This window comes from Synchiropus splendidus, chromosome 11, assembly GCF_027744825.2.
Source record: "Synchiropus splendidus isolate RoL2022-P1 chromosome 11, RoL_Sspl_1.0, whole genome shotgun sequence".
Lineage (NCBI taxonomy): Eukaryota > Metazoa > Chordata > Actinopteri > Syngnathiformes > Callionymidae > Synchiropus > Synchiropus splendidus.
Genome location: NC_071344.1, coordinates 4,595,200 through 4,615,097, shown reverse-complemented (window position 1 = coordinate 4,615,097; position 19,898 = coordinate 4,595,200). Strand labels below are relative to the sequence as shown.

Below are 19,898 nucleotides of genomic sequence, written 5' to 3'. Positions count from 1 at the left end.
ACCATGATGCCTCTGCAGTTTGTGTAATGTATGCGATCCCCATTGGTCAATTCAAATTATTTCTCAATGGATATACTGCTATTTTATGATTGATCTTCCTTTCCATATCACCTGATCTCACAGCATTTTGCCCAAATTACACACCGTTTTTAATTGGAATATGGCCTTTTCATTCTTCAAATTAATTCATTGTCATCATATTTACTTATTCGCAGTTTGTGAAACAGCAAAAAAAGCTCAATGTTTAATAATGTTCTCCGTATTTGCAAGCTCTACATTTAGTCTTTTGGATTTTAGAAACATGGTGTTGATAAAATAAAATAAAATAAAATAAAATAAAATCTCATTAGACATATTCCTTTATGTAATCATTTTCTGAATTATTTTACCTGGTCTACTGTACCTACATTTATCATTTAAAGTAGCATAAATTCTAATTTGTGTACTCAGAGCTGAATCAACTAGTATATATGCATTATTCACGTATACCTGGAAAGTGTGTTTTGTGTTGCAAGATCTTCTCGCATGGTGTCACTGCTTGTTCGGAAACCATTCTGGCCACGTCACTGCGCTATTACGCGTCACCCTTCGTGTGCTCTTGATTTCCGTCCTAGTCTTCATGGCGCACGCTTCACAATCCCGTCTGACTCCGTTATCTCTTCACTTCTGGTCACATTTGGCTTTATAATATCATGCATTTACGACGCTAGTGAATAAGGTATTTTTGTTGTTAATCATGGCACCTTTCGGACGGTTTTTTGAGCGGTTTGTTTTTGTGTTTTGTACGACATTTTTTTGGAATTCCGCCTTTGCGCAGCTCCGGTACACAATTCCAGAAGAGCTTGACGACGGCACTGTTGTTGGAAATATTGCAAAAGATTTGGGGCTGGATCTAAGCGCTTTCAACGCCCGTGGATTCCGTCTCGTATCCGGATCCAGCGAACCTTTGTTCCAGCTCAAAAACACCGGAGTCCTTAGTGTGCAACGGAAGATAGACAGGGAGGAGGTGTGCGAACGCACCGCGACGTGCGTCATTAAAATCAAGACTGTTGTGGAGAATCCATTAGAGGTGCATTATGTTAACGTTGAGATTTTGGACGTGAACGATCACGCGCCCACCTTCCAGGACAACGAGACGCGTTTGGAAATATCAGAATCAGCTCTCCCCGGGGCGCGATTTCAGTTACAACGAGCCCGCGATCCTGATAGTGGCAGTAATTCAGTCCAAACCTACAAACTTAGTCAAAACGAGCATTTTCGTCTTGAGGTTATGGATAGAGGCGAGGACGGGAAGATCCCCGTGTTGCACTTGCACAAAGCGCTGGACAAAGAAACAGCGAGGAGTCACAGATTATTGTTGACCGCAGCTGATGCGGGAAAACCTCCACGGTCCGGGAATATGAATATTATTATTGATGTGCTGGATGTTAATGACAACATGCCCACTTTTACTCAAGATTCATATAGTGCTGTGCTTAATGAAAACTCACCTGTTGGAACAACAATCCTGCAGGTGAATGCAACAGACGTGGATGATGGTCTAAATGGGGAGGTGGTTTATTCATTCGGCAGCAATGTGGATAGTAAGTTGCGTCAGTTATTTGATGTTGATGTTGTCACTGGAGAAATTATTGTGAAAGGATTGATAGATTTTGAGGCAAAAGACAGGTACCAGCTTGATATCAAGGCTTCAGATAAAGGACAAGTGTCTTTGTCCACAGAGAAAAGTGTTATAATTAAGATTCTGGATTTAAATGACAATGCACCTGAGATTGAGGTGATGTCATTTTCCAGTGCCATTCCAGAGAATTCAAAGTTTGGGACTACGGTGGCATTACTGAGTGTGCACGATGAGGATTCAGGGCTGAATGGAAAGGTGACGTGCTCCATTAGTGAGGAGGCGCCTTTCACCCTGACACCTTCTTTACAGGACAACATGTACTCCATAGTGACCAAATCTCAGCTGGACAGAGAACATCAGCCCAGGTATGAAGTGACGATCACTGCAAGAGATGCAGGTGATCCACCTTTGTCCTCATACAAAACTATTACTGTGACTGTTTCGGATGTGAACGATAACAGACCAGTGTTTTCAGTGAGTCCAGTGACTTTTTATTTGATGGAGAACAATGGGGCTGGGAGAATGTTGTTCTCAGTAAGTGCCACTGATAGTGATGAGGGTGACAATGCTTTAGTCACATATAGTATCTCAAGAACCAGAGAAGAAGACAAAAGAATGTCAACTTTCCTGAATATCAACTCAGAAAATGGACACATTTCTGCTCTGAAAAGCTTTGACTTTGAGACAGTGAAGAGTTTCCAGTTCCAAGTTGTGGCCACAGATTCTGGAAGTCCGTCACTGAGCAGCAACGTGACAGTGAACGTGTTCATCCTGGATCAGAACGACAACCCTCCAGTCATCCTGTATCCAGTCAACTCCAACGGTTCTGCTGAAGGTGTGGAGGAGATTCCCCGCAATGTGAACGCAGGACACTTGGTGACTAAAGTCAGAGCTTATGACGCTGATGTAGGTTACAACGGCTGGTTACTGTTTTCACTGCAGCAAGTTTCTGACCACAGCCTCTTTGGTTTGGACCGCTATACGGGACAGATCAGAACTCTCCGCTCGTTCACAGAGACAGACGAGGCGGAACATAAACTGGTCATACTGGTCAAAGACAATGGGAACGTGTCTCTCTCAGCAACAGCTACTGTGCTGGTCAAAGTTGTGGAGCCCAAAGAGGCTTTTGCTGCTTCTGATGTGAAAAGCTCAGCAAAAGTGGATGAAGACACGGATGTGACTTTTTACCTGATGATCACTTTGGGCTCAGTTTCAGTCCTTTTCATCATCAGCATCATCGTGTTGATCGCAATGCAGTGCTCCAAATCCACAGACTACACTTCTAAATATCTCCAAGAGACCAACTATGATGGAACTCTGTGCCACAGCATCCAGTACAGATCTGGAGACAAGCGCTACATGCTAGTTGGACCCAGAATGAGTATTGGATCTACTATAGTTCCTGGCAGCCATGCCAACACTCTGGTGCTGCCTGACAGGAGGAGGACCTCTGAAGAGGTAGGATGACAACTGTTGCTGTGCTGAGTATATTTTATTGAATTAAAGAAACAACAAGAACGTTTCCCTGCTGAACAACTCTCGCACCAGTAATCTAACAATGTTGTATTTCACCTGAGCATCATCTGAGTCCATAGAATTAGTTACTGGTTTTGCTTGCTATCAATATGATGCTGTTCAAGATTTTATTCCACTTTTCTGTGTTTAATAAGATAGAAGAGCAACCACAAACTCCAAATCAATTGAACTAAACTGAATACTTGACTAATTCTGAGTTATGCATGGTGCACGATTATCATTTTTAAAGTGAGACATTTTTGTGTGGCCAGTATAGGAAGACGTAGGAAGGACAGTTGTGTGGGAGACACAGATGAAGCTGAGCTCTGTGTGAGAGAGAGGGATGGAGATGAAAAGACAGATCTGTCATGGCTTAAAGACATTTGCTGCCCTCAGCTCTTGTATGTGATGTCGACCAGGTATGCTTTACATAAACAGCAGTCATCATGAAAAATATTTCTAAAAACAGACTGGAAAACACAAAGTTCTGCATCTCTACTCTGATGTGTCTGAAGATTGCAAAACATGTGTTTTGTCACCATCTGAATCATTTGTCAACAGAGCGTGGCTGTGATGATGCAGGCCAGATTAAATGAATGAAACCCGCCTGAATCTGTAAGAGAGCCGGAGTGGATGTCTGCAGCTGCTCCACTGAGACTATTTTAGGCGGGGCCAGGACTCATCTGCCTTCACGGCTGAATTATTAATGTATCTCAATTTTGTGTTGAGATATGTACATTAAGTATACACACATATAACAGTTTTATAATTTTGTAAGTCTCACAAGGGGTGATGAAAAGATGGTGCAACAGCGTGAGGTGTTGGAATGGAATAAGTGAATGAGGGGAAAAAGGTGTGGCTCTTGCTTTGTTTCATTGATGCAACCTCAATTATTGCGCATATCATTAAACATTAAATCAACAAACACATCCTTTTTTTTTTCGCACTGCTGAACACTATTTTCAATCTCTCCTTCCTTTTGACTGTAAATAGGTCAGACTTCCTCACATGTGCGAACGTCTCCATGCTGAGATTCGGGCTGATTCTCAGCTGAACATGCTGCGTTGCCCATAGCAACATGCATGGAGATCCACCTCTCTAAGTCGGCTGGTTTTGCACGCGCCTCGCAGTCCTAGCAACAGCAGAGGAAGTGCACGAGTGAGGAAGGCAGGGATGGAGAGAGAGGAGAGAAGAGAAAGGGGGAGGGGGAGCAGCTTTATATGCCCTTATGTGAAATCACGTATAGATGATGGAATGTACCAAAAATGTGGTGAAAATAAAAAGGGGATGTTGGGGAAAATGACAAGGGGAGTAAGTGGGTGAGTCCCTATGAGAGACAAGAATTTGGGTCAAACCTATTTTTGCTACAAAATGATCACCTGACAGACAGATGAATGTGTAAACAGTTGCGGGACCACTTGTGTGCTTGTGGCCAGAGTTACTTGAATTCATCTCCCGAGCATGCAAATGCATTAACAGCTTTATAGTAGCAAGCTCCTGAAGAGCAGATGCTTAGAGAAGATTTATTGCAGTGATTAAAAATCAGTGCATTTAACAAGTCCAGTGTGATGTCAGAGGATCACGTCAGAGCTTTCCAGTAACTCAGAGCACTGCTGCAGTGTTCACACTGCAGATGTGGGCCACAATTGTTCTGAATAGGAGCCACTAAAGAGTGGATGAGTTACAATTTAGCCGCAACTCAGACTGAAGTTAAAAATACACGGTCCACTGATACTTGCTCCAGTGGCTTTGTTTGTGCGCTTGGCTGGTTCAGCAAGGCTCTGCAGCTGTGTGTGCAAGAGTGACTGTCCAAAATCATTTACAGACAATGACCTTCCCGCACTGCTGTCTTAAAGTCTGTCTATTTATTATTGTTGTTCTGCTTTAATAAACAAAGCTCAACATGACGACGCTGTTGCACAATATACCTGTGTTTCTGCTGTGGTCAGAAACCCCATTGACCTATAACAATGTCAGTGTTATCACAAGACTGTGAAGTTTCAAATAGCCATAGTAAGATCCTTTTTAGGTTTTTATAGACAGCGGTTTTTCGGTCAGTGATGAGGCCATGTAGCAGACCCACAGTCTTTCCTCTCCTTGCTCCTCCTTCGCCCTCCATGCTGGAAGCAGCCCCCATCCCCCAATCCGCTCAGTCTTTCCTCATGTATTCTTCCTTGCATCCTCCCAGTACCTCAAAAAACATCCTTTCTATCATGTTTTAAAAACCATTTTCCTCTTCTATTCCTGCTTCAAATATCAAAACATTCAGTGGGATGCTGTGTGCCTGCAGGGCTGCGGTTGCCGGTGCTGCATATGCTGTTGTGTGTCAGTAGGGCATGTTCTCTCTTATCGTTCCAGCTTTGTTGGATGATGGCAGTGCTCTCAAAATCAGGTCAGCGGCAGTGATGGTAATCTAATTTATACACACATAGGGTATGAACAAAACAACTGTGCTCAAGATCATAGGTCAAGAAAGGCGTGCCGAACACACACCCGAACACAACTGCGCTGTGTAAGATCATCATCATTTAGAAATATAAAAATTAAAACATAACATAGGAGGCCGAGCTAGTTTCTCTCATGCACTGAAAATGATCTACTCTTTTTGCAACCTGAATGAAAGCTTAGATGAGCAATTGATTTATTTCCTTTGTTTGTTTGTTCGCATATATTAAGTGGCCGTGTCGTCGCAGTGGTCAGTACCTATCAAAGGTAGTTGGGGACAACATGAATGAAGTAAGCCACATGCGTGTCATACTTGTTCCTTACAGTATTAGTAGCGGTCAGAGGATACTAATACTATCTGCCTCTACCGTCTAAAGGGTCTCATCATGTGTTTTATATATATATATATATATATATATATATATATATATATATATATATATATATATATATATATATATATATATATATATATATATACATATATATATATATATATATATATATATATACATATATATATATATATATATATATACATATATATATATATATATATATATATATATATATATAATTTGTTATATATATATTTTGAAGTTGGCTGGATTCACAACTGCAGGCCAAGTCTCCTTGGCATAGCTCATGTCATGTGACCTAGAACACGATGAGACGGGTTCTTGGCCATGTGTGACTGTGATGTGAATGTGCTTGTTTTAGCTCATGGCTATTTGGGTCAAGCCTTGCTCACGAATCGGTCATTGTGGTGACAAACATGTGTTTTGTTTTGCGGGACGTGCTTCGTGTGGAATGATTTATCTTTTGTTTTTACACTCCCCCATGACCAATATTCTGAGAGTGGGTGTGACCCGACATCCTCTTCACGGCCTGGTTATATAAGCTCTCAGTTTGATTATGTCTCAGTTCACTGAATTACAGCCGTGTATGTGAATGCAGCTCTGGTCTAACTATTCTTTCGGATTAACTCTTATCTCCTGCAATGTGAGCTCATGTCTCTGTGGATCAATTCCGTGATTTTTATGCGTTTGTGCCAGCAAAAATAACAATAAAATAAGAATCTGAAACATCGTGATCAAGCTGCGACAGTAAAAGACGCAGACAGAAAATGGTGAAGAATGAAGCTGGAGGACTGTAACCTTTTTTTTTTCTATGAGAGTAGAGAACAGATGTGGGTCTGTGCTGCTCATGTTTGGCATCAGTGCTGCTGCAGCCACAACATCTGGTGCAAGCTTAGGTCATTATTGCACGTCTGGTGGATTGAATTGACTTAAGGGGCCGTGCAAGGTGCATCACTGGCCAAAAGAGAGAACGAGCCAAAGAGTGACAGAAACAGCTGGATGAAGAGTCCCCTTGTTGTCCTTGATGGAGCAGATTATCTAGTTTTCAGGTCATCGGCTTTCTGCAGCATCATTCTCTCTCATTACATCTGTAGTCTGGACTCCCTTCCCTCCACCGACATGCAGTAATGTCCTCCATGTTTACAGCATCATATCGACTGTATGAATAAAACAAAGACATGGGTGTGGAGGAGCTGCTTGTGCTGCGAGCTTCACTCACACTCGCTCTCTCTTTTCTTCTGCCTCTGATCCTCACCACCTCTCCTCTCATTGACACCATGCATTGTCTCCCATTCCATCTCGTGATTAAAGTCGAAGCATTAATCCCCCGCAACACGTTCATCCGCCATTATTTCATGCAACTGCAGACATTTTTTTCCGAAGATTTGCGCCCTCCCATACACCTCCTTATAAGCCTCGATTTTGAAAACGCCCCCTGCTGCGCGTACTTGACATTGCACGCTTGTAGGAAATGGCTGACACGCTTATTTATCTCCTCTCCTCCTCTTTTCACCCCTCGCCCTGTCCGTTAGAATGTTAATCTGGAGCCCATGATATTGTCGCTGAGTCCTCTAAAACTTGCTGTGAGTTCATCCTCCATGTGGATTATACTCTGCCTCTCTTTTTATTGAATTAAGGAGAGATGGTGTGTAACACTACTACGTAGCTTGTGTGACGTAGCTTTTGTTGACTGCTCTATTTCAGTATTTTAATATTTTCAATTTCAGTATTTATTTCTAACTGCATAACACTGCTGTTTCCATATATTATTCTTATTCTTCTTTCTACAGTACTACTACTACAGTACTACTACTACTGCTACTACTATATTATAATAATAAACACATCTGTTGTCTATTTTTCTCCTTTGCATTTGATTTTGTGATACAATGTCATTTTTTTTATATGATAGTGTTTGGGATTATCTTCACTTTTATGTCACATGTGCTAACTGAGTCACTGTCTATATTTGTCTGGCCAGAATAAACCTGCATAATATCCTGACAAGTATTTATAACCAAAGCAAAACCACCCACAATCGGAGCGAGGAATAGCTAGGAATTTCTTGGTATTTTAAATGAATGAAATCCATTATGTGTTTGTGACTGTCATGTTTGCTTGGGGCGACTCGTTGGACTGTAATGTTTCGGCGGAATTCTCTTGACGTTAAGAAACGCTCCTGTAATCTAAGTGCAGTCTGACATCCTGTCGCAGTCTTTCCTCTCAAACATCTTTCCAATGAGACCGTCTTTATTTTCCAAGTTTTCAGCTTTCATCGTTTTGCTGTTGGTGGGATGGGCCCTGTGAGGACGGCTGTAACGTAACCTGCTTAAAAGCATGCCGTGGTGGAGCAATGCTGGAAAACCGCAGTGCTGCACAAAGAGTCGTTGGTGGTTTGGTGTTTTGTTCACGAGCGGGAGTGCCTTTACACAGCAGGCTCTCAGACAAAGCCGTTGCAAACCGAACTATGGGCCACTTAGATGACTAGTTCAAGTCTGCACTGAACAAAATCAAAGTTGGCCCTACTGCTCCATGGATCACGTGACCATCTTGTCAGAGGTTGTCACATATTTAGGAAAGAACAACTGCCCATGAATAAGTCATGACGGAATGAGCTGAATGTTTATGCTTAGCAACACTGGATGACGGTAGAGGATGCGCATGGCTTTAATTGCTGTATCATGTATTTGTAATGATGCTGAAGTCACGCTCATGTCACAGAGAGCGTGAGGTCGAGTCTCAGTGCGCAACCCTGAGGCTGACAGATGAACTTGTGTCCAGAGGCGGGGACAGATGGGCGCTCTTATTTTCCCTCCATATGAGGTCAAGCCGGTAAAAGATAACAAGATTAAGTCAGTCAGAGCCACAAGAAATCATCTTAAAGCTAATTATCACGCTAATCCAAATGAATTTACAGGTCATGGATTATTTAGATAGAGTACAGTCATTAGTTCAGTCATCTAAACTACTAGTACCTACTTCTAATAAAACACAAATAAATATAAATACTGACTGACAGTCACAAAAAAACTGACTGTCAATAACATGTTACACATCTTTGCACACGTTTACCCAACATCCAAAAATGTGGGAATAAGGGGCAGAAAATACAAGAACTGTTCTTCACTCTAGATATAAACTCTATTTTTTTGAACTACTAAATTTTGAACTACTGCTAGTATGTATAATACTACTACGTATAATACTACTACTATTAGTACTAAAACAACAACAACTACTTCTACTACTACTACTAATAATATAATAGTAATAAAATATTTTTATATTGTATTAACTATGTTATACAAACTACAAAGTAATTATTTTATTATTATTATTAGTAATAGTAGTAGCAGCAGTAATAATAGTAGTAGTGTTAGTATTCTCATTGCTGTTGTATTATTATAACTATTATTATTATTTCAACATCACCCTCATCCTTCCATTAGTTTTCAGCTCAGAACTGTTTGTCTCCTGCCTGTTTATGCTGACAGTATTCCCAGCTGTCCTGGATTAGAGCTTCAGCAAGTGGTGTTAAATGGTAATTCCACTATTGCTCCTCTAATACGATTAGGTAGAATCACCTTGATGATGCCATAAGGTGTAGCTTCAATCTACAGCAGGCGGAAGGACGCAGGATGTTGTTTACTGTTGTTTGTTTAAGCCTCCTTCAATGAGCCTTTCAGTCTCCACACACACTCCGAAAAACAGCCAAAGCTCATCTGAAAAAAAAGAAGAAAAAAAAGGGACACAGGTACATTTTCATCATCCGCTCATCCGCTTGTTACATAAAACTGTGCCCTGACCTACATTTCTTAGAGTTCCAAAATAAAACGTCCACTTCTGTCACTGCCAGATCCTCATCACAAGTGTCAGTCCAGGCGGCTGCTAAAGTGGCAGTGAATGAATTATAACACATGAATACAATGTGACACACAAGTCATTATTTTATGAAATATCTTCATCTTCTGGCCAAAGTAGAGCAAGACCATGTCTATTTTGAGCACGGGCATGTCAGAGGACCAGCAGTCTCCTGCATTATTCACACGGCCTTCTTGCTCTGCAGCTTCATCTGGAATAGCCTGAGCTCCGTACTCAGGCCTCTCCACCTGCACCTCACCACACACTCCATCCGGCATGACTAACAAGGAGGTAAAAATAGATGACACGGTATTGGAGAGAACATTCAAATCTTGTTTGTGGGTGAGATGAAGTCGTCGTTATTATATAAGAAAGGCATTTAAATTGGGATTGGGTCAAGTCTTTGCTGCTGCAGGGATTCATTGTCAACATCTCCCACATCTGCCACTGGAGAGCTCTGTGTGCTGCAGATTATTGACCAAGAGATGACTCAGTTTTAAATTACACCCACAGAAGAGAAGAGATTGTGATACTTAACACCTTAACTCTTGACTTTTTTTTAAGCAAGTTTATTTTATATTATTTGTGGCAGTAAGTGGTAGCAGTCGGAGCAGAAGTAGAAGTGGGTATTGAAGAGGTGGTTTTCTTATAGGAGCAGCAGCAGAAAGAAAGATAAGTTACAGCCGATCCATCCTTGTGAAAGTGTGTGTCGCATCATTTCCTCTCAGAGTCTATGATAAGATTCCTTTTGGAGCGGTTTCTTGATTCGCTCATATCTCTCCTCTATGTGACTTCGCGTCTTCATTTCCCTCTACAGTGTCGCAGACGCAGCTACTCGTGTGACGCCAACAGCGAAACTATTTATGTGCCAGAGTGACACTCTAATATAATCGCTTTATTGCTTCCCTGCCTTTTGTCTGTGTTTAAGCGGCTGTGTAAACTCGGATAGCTCCCTCTTGTGGCGCAAACGAGTACGTCTGCGTGAGCGTGTCAACGCGATCAATTATTTAGCTTGGTCCCACTCCCTTTATGCCATTTATTGACTGGTGTGACTATTGAGTTTTGGTCTCGCGATCGACCACTGATAGCAGGACCCTGCCCCAAATACCACTGACTGCAATATAACCTATTGAACTCTGACGGAGGAATCTAGGTTAAACATTTTTAAATCCAGATTATTACTGGAATAAAAACGCCATATGATTTGGTTTGACTGTGTGTGTCAGCTATTGAGGGAAATCTTGATTTTAACGATATTCATGTCATGATGTTCTGGATTTCATTCTGAGCCTTTGTGTCCTTGTGTGCTCGCGCTGCTCAGAGCGTGGTGCGGAGGGGGGGAGGCAGGGAGTGGCGCGGCGATGGGCTGCATCTGCGTCACCATGGATACAGGAAGAGATAGGGAATCAATTACGGCTGCCGAATGAGAGGTGTAGTGGACACTGCCTTTGTCGCTAGGCACATTTGGAGCCAATCGCGGTGTGTGTTGCTTTTGACCAATCAGATTCTCCCTCACCGCCCAGAACTTGTCAGCATCACTCGTTTATTTTCTTCAAAAAAAAAAAGTCAGCCTTTTATTTTCAATTGTAATTGTCAGCCATTTACTGGAGATAAAGAGTCCAACAAACATGATGAGAGGGATGTTCTAAATAAAGAACGCATTGATCGTTCCTAATGTGAACTGTGGGCATTTCCTGTCTGTGGTTCACACTAGAGTAGCTAATGAAGTGATTTTGGGCATGTGCCATCAGTTTCCATGTGAGTGAGCGCCAGTTGTTGAATTGATATCTCTGGGGTGATCACATAATGCATTCATGCTCCACATTTTTCTTTTAATTCCAGCTTCTTTTCAGTGACATACATTACTGCTCCTATTAAAATGTGTTTATGTGGACACGAGCAGTTTGGTCAATAGTGATGCATCATTGTGTCCTCTGCCTTCAACACGCACACTGCTGACGTCAGTTCCCCGTCACTGCAGCAGCGAGTGTTCTCCTGGGTCTTGTCTCCGGAGACGGTACAGTGGGTTGGCTGAATGGAAAGGTCATGCTCTCAGCAATGCTGAGGGGGTGGAGGGAAAACAGCCACTGCTGCTAAAGTGAATCCATCATTGCGAATGTGCTGCGGCAGTCGGAATTACAAATGCATGAGCAGCCCATCTGGTCCGGCACTCACAGGCTTGTTTGCATGTGTGATTTAGGGAACTCGTATTTCAGATCACTACAGCGATGTGAGAAGGCAGGTGATGGAGCCACAATGGGGAAAGAGGGAGGCGGATTGACAAGAGGAACTATGGAACCCATGTATGATATGATTATAAGGGTTCTTCTTGTTTGTGCGCCTAAGTGCCATGTTGGTGTCTGAAAATGGCGTTTCTATGGAGACAAGAGCTGCAGCAGAAAGGAGGGGGTGGGCTTCGCCTTGAAGCATGTTCATATAGCAACCCTCCCCCTCCTCTATCAGGAGCAGCAAACCCCCATAATTCACTTGGTTAAAAAAAATAACTCTAAAAGATGTTTTCAATCTGTGGTTACATGTCAATGTTTTACATCTATGAGAACCGCAATGAAAGCCTCATCTCCACTCAATCCTTCTTCACATCCTCTCCATCCTCCAGCTCTCATCACTCTGCACCCCGGTGCCCCCACACCACAAGATTACAAACTCTGAGAAATAGGTCATTAAAAACACTTCTGCATGATTTCCTTGTGAGATGGAAAAAATACGAATAGACACGTTTTATAATTATTATGATTCACTACAGCAAGATGCATTTGGTATTATGGCCACTGATTATTTTATTCACGGTCATCACAATGAAAACTGTGTGCAACTGGATGTTATGAATGAAAGCAATGAATGTGCAACTTGGAGTTTCTATTTTGGCAAACAAATGAGTAATAAACTATAAGTTATTTATTTATTTATTGTTCACTAGCATCTACATATATATAGTGGCATGAGGAAAAAATAAAATAAAATGTACATCTCATTAATTGTCGGCTGTTGTACTGCTTGCTATACATGTTGTTCCATTTTGCAGAGGGAGAAGATTATTTCAATTTTGTGTTTGATGATGATTAATATTTCAAAATCCAATCATCTATCGCACAGAGGGAACTAGGACAGGACTTTATGATCTCGAGGTTTAATCCGTGGATTACCAAAAGAGAAAAGGTTCAGAAAAAGATGCCCCAGTGGATAATAATAATAATAATAATAATAATAATAATAATAATAATAATAATAATAATGTGCATTTATTGTTACATTTACTTTATCAATACATATGTTCACAGCTATTAATAGCTCCAGTTGTGAAGCATTGGCAATTAAACATATTATTTGGGGACAAATCACGTAATAAATTATTTAAGACACATTTATACTGTTGTGTGTTGTCTGATGGGTAATTCTAAATAGCTTTTACATTGTTTTTTATAAATTTGTGTGTTGTGTTTTTTATATTTTTATTATTGTATTATTTCAATATATTGTCTTGGAATAATCAAAATCGAAGTCGCAATAATATAATATAATATAATATAATATAGTATAATATAATATAATATAATATAATCGTATGTAATGTTGTATTATTGAAGGACATAACACACATAACGCATAATATAACCATAACGCATCTAGAGGATATTCATTTATTTAACTGTAACTATATTAATCCCGTCCTTGTTTTGCACAAACGGTGGGGAAAAAGATCACAAGTCATGAGCTCTCTGTGGTCAAGAAACGTCATTCATAATCATTAAGAGAACATCACCATTAGCCGTGGTCAGTTCTAATTTTCAGCATGTTTGGTTTCTGTGGGAGTAAGAATTTCCACAAATCATCCCGTCTGCAAGTCCTCACTCTCTCCACAGGGTGTCGCACTGTGTCCATCAAACACTGAGATGAGCGCTGATACATGGTGGCCACTCCCTGTGGTCCGCCCTTTGTTATAATGAGAAAAAGAACAGAAGGAAAGGAGAGTCGAGGGGACGACGGTCTATATTGCCGCTGTGCTTTGTGGATATTATACTTTCTCTGTGAGCAGTATGGGTTTGAAATCAAGCTTATTTTGGATGCATACATGGCTCTATATTTGGGAGAGCCTGTGTGTGAGAGGACAGCTGCATTACTCCATCCCAGAGGAGGTGAACAGGGGGACGCATGTTGGAAATATTGCAAAGGACCTCAACCTGAACCTACAGGAGCTGGAATCTCGTCAGTTTCAGCTTATATCTGGATCAAAAGGAAAGTACTTTGAGGTGGATCTGAAGACTGGCATGCTGTTTGTAAATGAGAGGATTGATCGAGAGCCGCTTTGTGCGCAAGAGTCTGCATGTTCTCTGCGCGTCGAGGCAGTGATGAAGAACCCAGTCAAGCTCCATCGCATTGATGTGGATATTCTGGATGTTAATGATAACCCACCCCTGTTCTCTACTCAAATCCAGAATCTGTTCATTGCAGAGAGCACTTTACCTGGAGTTAAATTTGCCTTATCTGAAGCCAGCGATGCTGATGTCGGCAAAAATGGAATTCATGGGTATAAACTGAGCCCAAATGAACATTTTTCTCTAGAAATGCATCGATCAGGTGAGAGCGTGTCTGTGGAGTTGGTGCTGAAGAAAACCTTAGACAGAGAGAGGCAGACAGTCATAAAGATGGTCCTGACTGCTGAGGATGGAGGGAAGCCAGCGAAGTCCGGAACTTCACAACTTCATGTCAATATTCTCGACGTGAACGACAACATCCCGGTGTTTAGTAAATCCTTGTACAAGACCAATATTAAAGAGAATTCGCCCGCAGGTTCATCTGTAATAACCGTCAACGCCACAGATGCTGATGAGGGTCTCAATAGTGAGATTGTGTATTCATTAAGAAGTAAAGATCAAAACCAGGTGCTGAATGTTTTTGAAATTGACAGTCAAAGTGGTGTGATTAAAACCAAAGGCATGATAGACTTTGAAGAACGGAAGACGTTTGAGATCCGGGTGGAAGCGAGTGACAGAGGGCAGCCCCCGATGTCTGCTCACTGTAAAGTGCTGGTGGAAGTGATTGATGAAAATGACAACGCGCCGGTCATCACCATAACGTCCATGCATAACAGCGTGAGGGAGGACGCCGCCGCAGGAACTCTGGTAGCTCTGGTGTCAGTTGTCGACCAGGATGGAGGAGAAAATGGTGAAGTGAAGATTAATATAAAGAGTAAGGGACCCTTTAAGCTGGAAACAAATTATAAGAATTATTATTCATTGTTGGTGGATGGAGGTTTGGACAGAGAGGCCGTTGCTGTGTACAATGTTTTGCTAGTGGCGTCAGATATGGGAAGTCCTCCTCTCTCCAGCACTAGCTCACTGACTGTTGTTGTAGCTGATGTTAATGATAACACGCCAAGGTTTAGAAGCTCTGTGGTGAATGTGTATGTTGTTGAAAACAGGCCACTAGGGCATAGAATTGAAAAAATAACAGCTGAGGATTATGATGAAGGTGAGAACGGAAGAGTGAGCTACTCGTTTTTAGAAATGAAGAGGAGCCAGAGCCAGTTGTCTCAAACAGTAAGCATCAACTCAGACACAGGCGACATAGTCAGTCTGCAGTCGTTTGACTTTGAGAAGCTAAAAACCTTCCAGTTCAGAGTTCAGGCCACAGACTCTGGTGTTCCTCCTCTCAGCAGCAACGTGACCGTGAATGTTTTTATCCTGGATGAGAACGACAACAGCCCTACGATTCTGGCTCCCTATTCTGAGCTGGGTTCAGTGAACAGTGAGAACATTCCTTATTCTGCTGAAGCAGGATACTTTGTGGCCAAGATCAGGGCTGTAGACGCAGACTCTGGATACAACGCTCTGCTGTCTTATCACCTGTCTGAGCCCAAAGGAAACAACCTGTTCAGGATCGGAACCAGTAGTGGGGAGATCCGGACCAAGAGGAGAATGAGCGACAATGACCTGAAGACTCACCCCTTGGTGGTGCTGGTTTCTGATAATGGAGAACCCTCCCTGTCAGCAACTGTGTCTATCGATGTGGTGGTGGTTGAAAGCTCCGCTGACATCCAGACTCAGTTCAGACATGTGACCATGAAGGAGGAGAACTTCTCTGATTTGAACTTGTACCTGCTGATCGCCATCGTGGCGGTGTCGTCCATCTTCCTGCTGAGTCTGGTGACCTTGATAGCGGTCAGATGTCACAGGACAGAGAGTGATTTCAGCAGGTACAGCCCCCCCATGATCACCACCCACCCTGACGGGAGCTGGTCTTACTCCAAATCTACTCAGCAGTACGACGTGTGTTTCAGCTCAGACACACTCAAGAGTGACGTGGTGGTTTTCCCCGCCCCGTTTCCACCAGTAGATGCAGAACTGATCAGTATTAACGGAGGAGACACTTTTTACGGAGCTCAGACTCTACCAAACAAAGAGAAGGTAAGAAATAAGCTTGTTTGCCATTAATAATTATGTTGGTATTGTGGGTCAGCGGCACACATATAAAGAAAGTTAAAATACATAAATATGTGGTGCAATCAACATTCAGTGTGTGTATTTGCACAGCTCATTTTTTAGGTCAAGGTTATCCAACTGAATACATTACCTACGATCCTTATAAATGTGAGCTCTTGAGGATTTTGGAATTCCATCAACATCATTTTAGTTTGATTGTATTGGACCATTTCAGTAAAATTATTTCATTTTTAGGTTTGGTAATCTTGTGCTGTTTGGTGATCCATATCTGACAAGTTGACTTGCCGTAATACAAATAAATATTGGTGGTGATACTTGTCTCCATTTGTGCAACACAAAAATATATGATATAATATAATATAAGGAATAAAAAGATTTGGCAACATTATACATTCAGCACTCATCGATAATGCATGCATGAGTACATTAATGAGAAATCATAATGCATTCATAAGGAATTACAGAACATGTTATGAATGTTCATAATCACGTATGTTACTCATGACAAGCATTACAGTCAATAAAGTCGTCTGTCAAGTATTATAAATGCATTATGGTGTCTTATGAATGTACTAATAATGCATTATAGAATGATGCATTAATATACAGTGTAAACAATTTTATATGTACATGAGGGTATTTTATTTGATCTCAGTGTCTCAATTTATGTGTAAACGGAAAAGGGAGTAAAAAAACGGATCCTAGAATGGAAACAAGTCTCCAACACATTAAGGTGTCTCAGCCAGATGTCGAATATTTTCGTAGCATATGAGAAGGCCCAGAATACCTTCAACAAATACACTTGGACACTCTCAGTGTGGATTTCCTCTTTTCTCAATACCAGATTGCGATTCTCCTTGTTGACCAAAAGAGGACGCTCTCAGCCTTCACTTGAGCTTGTCTCGCCTGGCGCGTCTGGACTCCTCCCTGAGTCAGAGAACGGTGATGCTACTCGGTGGATTGAAACAAAGAAGCTTAGATGGAGAAAGAAACGCAGCGACCATTTTTCTGCCGCTGATGTCCAAATTCTGACTGATATTGGGACCTATTTACTTCACATTTGTGCCTTTGAACGACATAATTCGCGAGTGACGTCATTTGGATGCGTGGAATGATGCATTTACCGAGGAGAAGGACCTGCGTGTGGATCTATTTCTTCTTCCTTCTGCTGGATCGTTGCTGGGACGCGGTGTCCGGCCAGCTCTCTTACTCCGTCGCAGAGGAGGTGAATGTGGGCACCGCTGTCGGTAATATCGCCAAAGATTTGAACATAAACGTTCAGGATTTAGAGACTCGCATGTTTCAGATCGTTGCAGGATCAAAGAGGAAATATTTCGAGGTGAATTTAAAGACTGGCGTCCTCTATGTGAACGAGAGGATCGATCGGGAAGGTCTTTGTGGTGACGAGGCCAAATGTTCCCTCAGTGTAGAAGCCGTTATTAATAACCCTCTAAAATTATATCGAATTGAAGTCACGATTTTAGATGTTAATGATAACTATCCTGCGTTTCAACGTAAGTCTCGCTTCATGAACATCAGTGAAAACACAGCCGCAGGAACTAAATTCCCCCTTCACCCCGCGCATGACGCAGACGTCGGTAAAAATAGTGTAAATACGTACAAGCTGAGTCAAAATACGCATTTTTCACTCAATACAATAAGAGGGGAGCGTGTGAGTCCAGAATTGGTGCTTGAAAGGGCTCTAGACAGAGAAAAAGAAGCTGTTATTAATCTCACATTAACAGCAATTGATGGAGGAGCTCCTTCTAAAACTGGCAACATGGTAATTGTTATTCATGTTCTGGACAATAATGATAATGCTCCCCAGTTCAGTCAAAGTCTATATAAAGCCTCAGTTTTTGAAAACACGAAACTGCACTCATCCATAATAACAATTGATGCCACTGATTTAGATGCTGGATTAAATGGAGAGGTGTTCTATTCCTTCAGTGCTGGTGCTGAAAGAGAGGATAGACTTCTGTTCACAATCGATGAAAAAACTGGACTTGTCACAAATATTAAAAATATAGACTTTGAAGAAAATGCTGCTTTTGAGTTCCAAGTGGAGGCCAGAGATGGTGCAGCTTCTCCTCTCACATCTCATGCTAAGTTACTTATAGAAGTGTTAGACGTGAACGATAATGCTCCTGAGATCACTGTGACCTCACTCTTAACCACAGTGGCGGAAGATTCACCATCTGGCACAGCCGTCGCTCTAGTTTCAGTCTCAGACAAAGATGGAGGTAAAAACAGTCAGGTGCAGACTCACATCTCTAATAAGGTTCCTTTTAAGTTAGAGTTGAATTACAAGAACTACTACTCCCTGGTGGTGGACGGTCCACTGGACAGAGAGGCGGCTCCTCAGTACAACATCAGCATCACAGCCACTGATGAAGGCAGCCCACCTCTCTCCAGCACCAGAGTCATTCAAGTTCAAGTGTCAGACGTGAATGATAACAGGCCTCTCTTCACAGAGAGTTCTATTAATGTCTACGTGAAGGAGAACAGTCCAGTAGGAGCAGTGATCAAAGCTGTGACAGCGACAGATCAGGACGTCAGTCAAAATTCTCAGTTGACTTATTCACTGTTGCACAACAGCAACGAGGCCTTACCACTTTCAACACTGGTCAATATCAACTCAGACACAGGAGACATAGTCAGTCTGCAGTCGTTTGACTTTGAGAAGTTAAAAACCTTCCAGTTCAGAGTTCAGGCCACAGACTCTGGTGTTCCTCCTCTCAGCAGCAACGTGACCGTGAACGTTTTTATCCTGGATGAGAACGACAACAGCCCTACGATTCTGGCTCCCTATTCTGAGCTGGGTTCAGTGAACAGTGAGAACATTCCTTATTCTGCTGAAGCAGGATACTTTGTGGCAAAGATCAGGGCTGTAGACGCAGACTCTGGATACAACGCTCTGCTGTCTTATCACCTGTCTGAGCCCAAAGGAAACAACCTGTTCAGGATCGGAACCAGTAGTGGGGAGATCCGGACCAAGAGGAGAATGAGCGACAATGACCTGAAGACTCACCCCTTGGTGGTGCTGGTTTCTGATAATGGAGAACCCTCCCTGTCAGCGACTGTGTCTATCGATGTGGTGGTGGTTGAAAGCTCCGCTGACATCCAGACTCAGTTCAGACATGTGACCATGAAGGAGGAGAACTTCTCTGATTTGAACTTGTACCTGCTGATCGCCATCGTGGCGGTGTCGTCCATCTTCCTGCTGAGTCTGGTGACCTTGATAGCGGTCAGATGTCACAGGACAGACAGTGATTTCAGCAGGTACAGCCCCCCCATGATCACCACCCACCCTGACGGGAGCTGGTCTTACTCCAAATCTACTCAGCAGTACGACGTGTGTTTCAGCTCAGACACACTCAAGAGTGACGTGGTGGTTTTCCCCGCCCCGTTTCCACCTGTAGATGCAGAACTGATCAGTATTAACGGAGGAGACACTTTTACCAGGACTCAGACTTTACCTAACAAAGAGAAGGTAAGAAAAAGTTTCTCACTCATTTGATGAAACTGATTTTCTGTTTCCTAAATATGAGGGGAAAAAAATCATTGTCGCTTGAAGTTGACTCATAATATTGTCCCTGAAAATATTTCTTGGTGGTTTGGGGTTGTAGCACGTTC

At 42.1% G+C, this 19,898-nt stretch overlaps 2 protein-coding genes across 10 annotated transcripts in view; both read left to right on the top strand.

Annotated features, from left to right (window-relative positions):
* The window catches only part of LOC128766862 (protocadherin alpha-3-like), an 87,602-nt gene that overhangs the window by 23,116 nt on the left and 44,588 nt on the right, over positions 1-19,898 (top strand). Inside the window, exon 1 of one of the 9 annotated variants that reach the window (XM_053878392.1) lies at positions 5-3,079. The exons of 6 other annotated variants lie outside the window; for them this stretch is intronic. In XM_053878392.1, coding sequence (XP_053734367.1) covers positions 737-3,079 — 2,343 coding nt within the window. In that variant the 5' untranslated portion in view covers positions 5-736. Of the gene's footprint in view, positions 1-4; positions 3,080-13,303; positions 16,227-19,898 lie in introns of those variants that run through there. 2 more of the 9 variants (XM_053878381.1, XM_053878379.1) reach the window with 2 other exon arrangements.
* On the top strand, positions 17,202-19,797 carry LOC128766880 (protocadherin alpha-3-like). The gene has a single exon (XM_053878414.1). It carries the CDS (start codon positions 17,365-17,367, stop codon positions 19,780-19,782), a length of 2,418 nt encoding a protein of 805 aa, XP_053734389.1. The 5' UTR covers positions 17,202-17,364; the 3' UTR covers positions 19,783-19,797.

Excerpts from the sequence above, each read along its gene's own strand:
- LOC128766880 (XM_053878414.1), top strand. The coding sequence starts at position 17,365 with ATGCGTGGAATGATGCATTTACCGAGGAGAAGGACCTGCGTGTGGATC.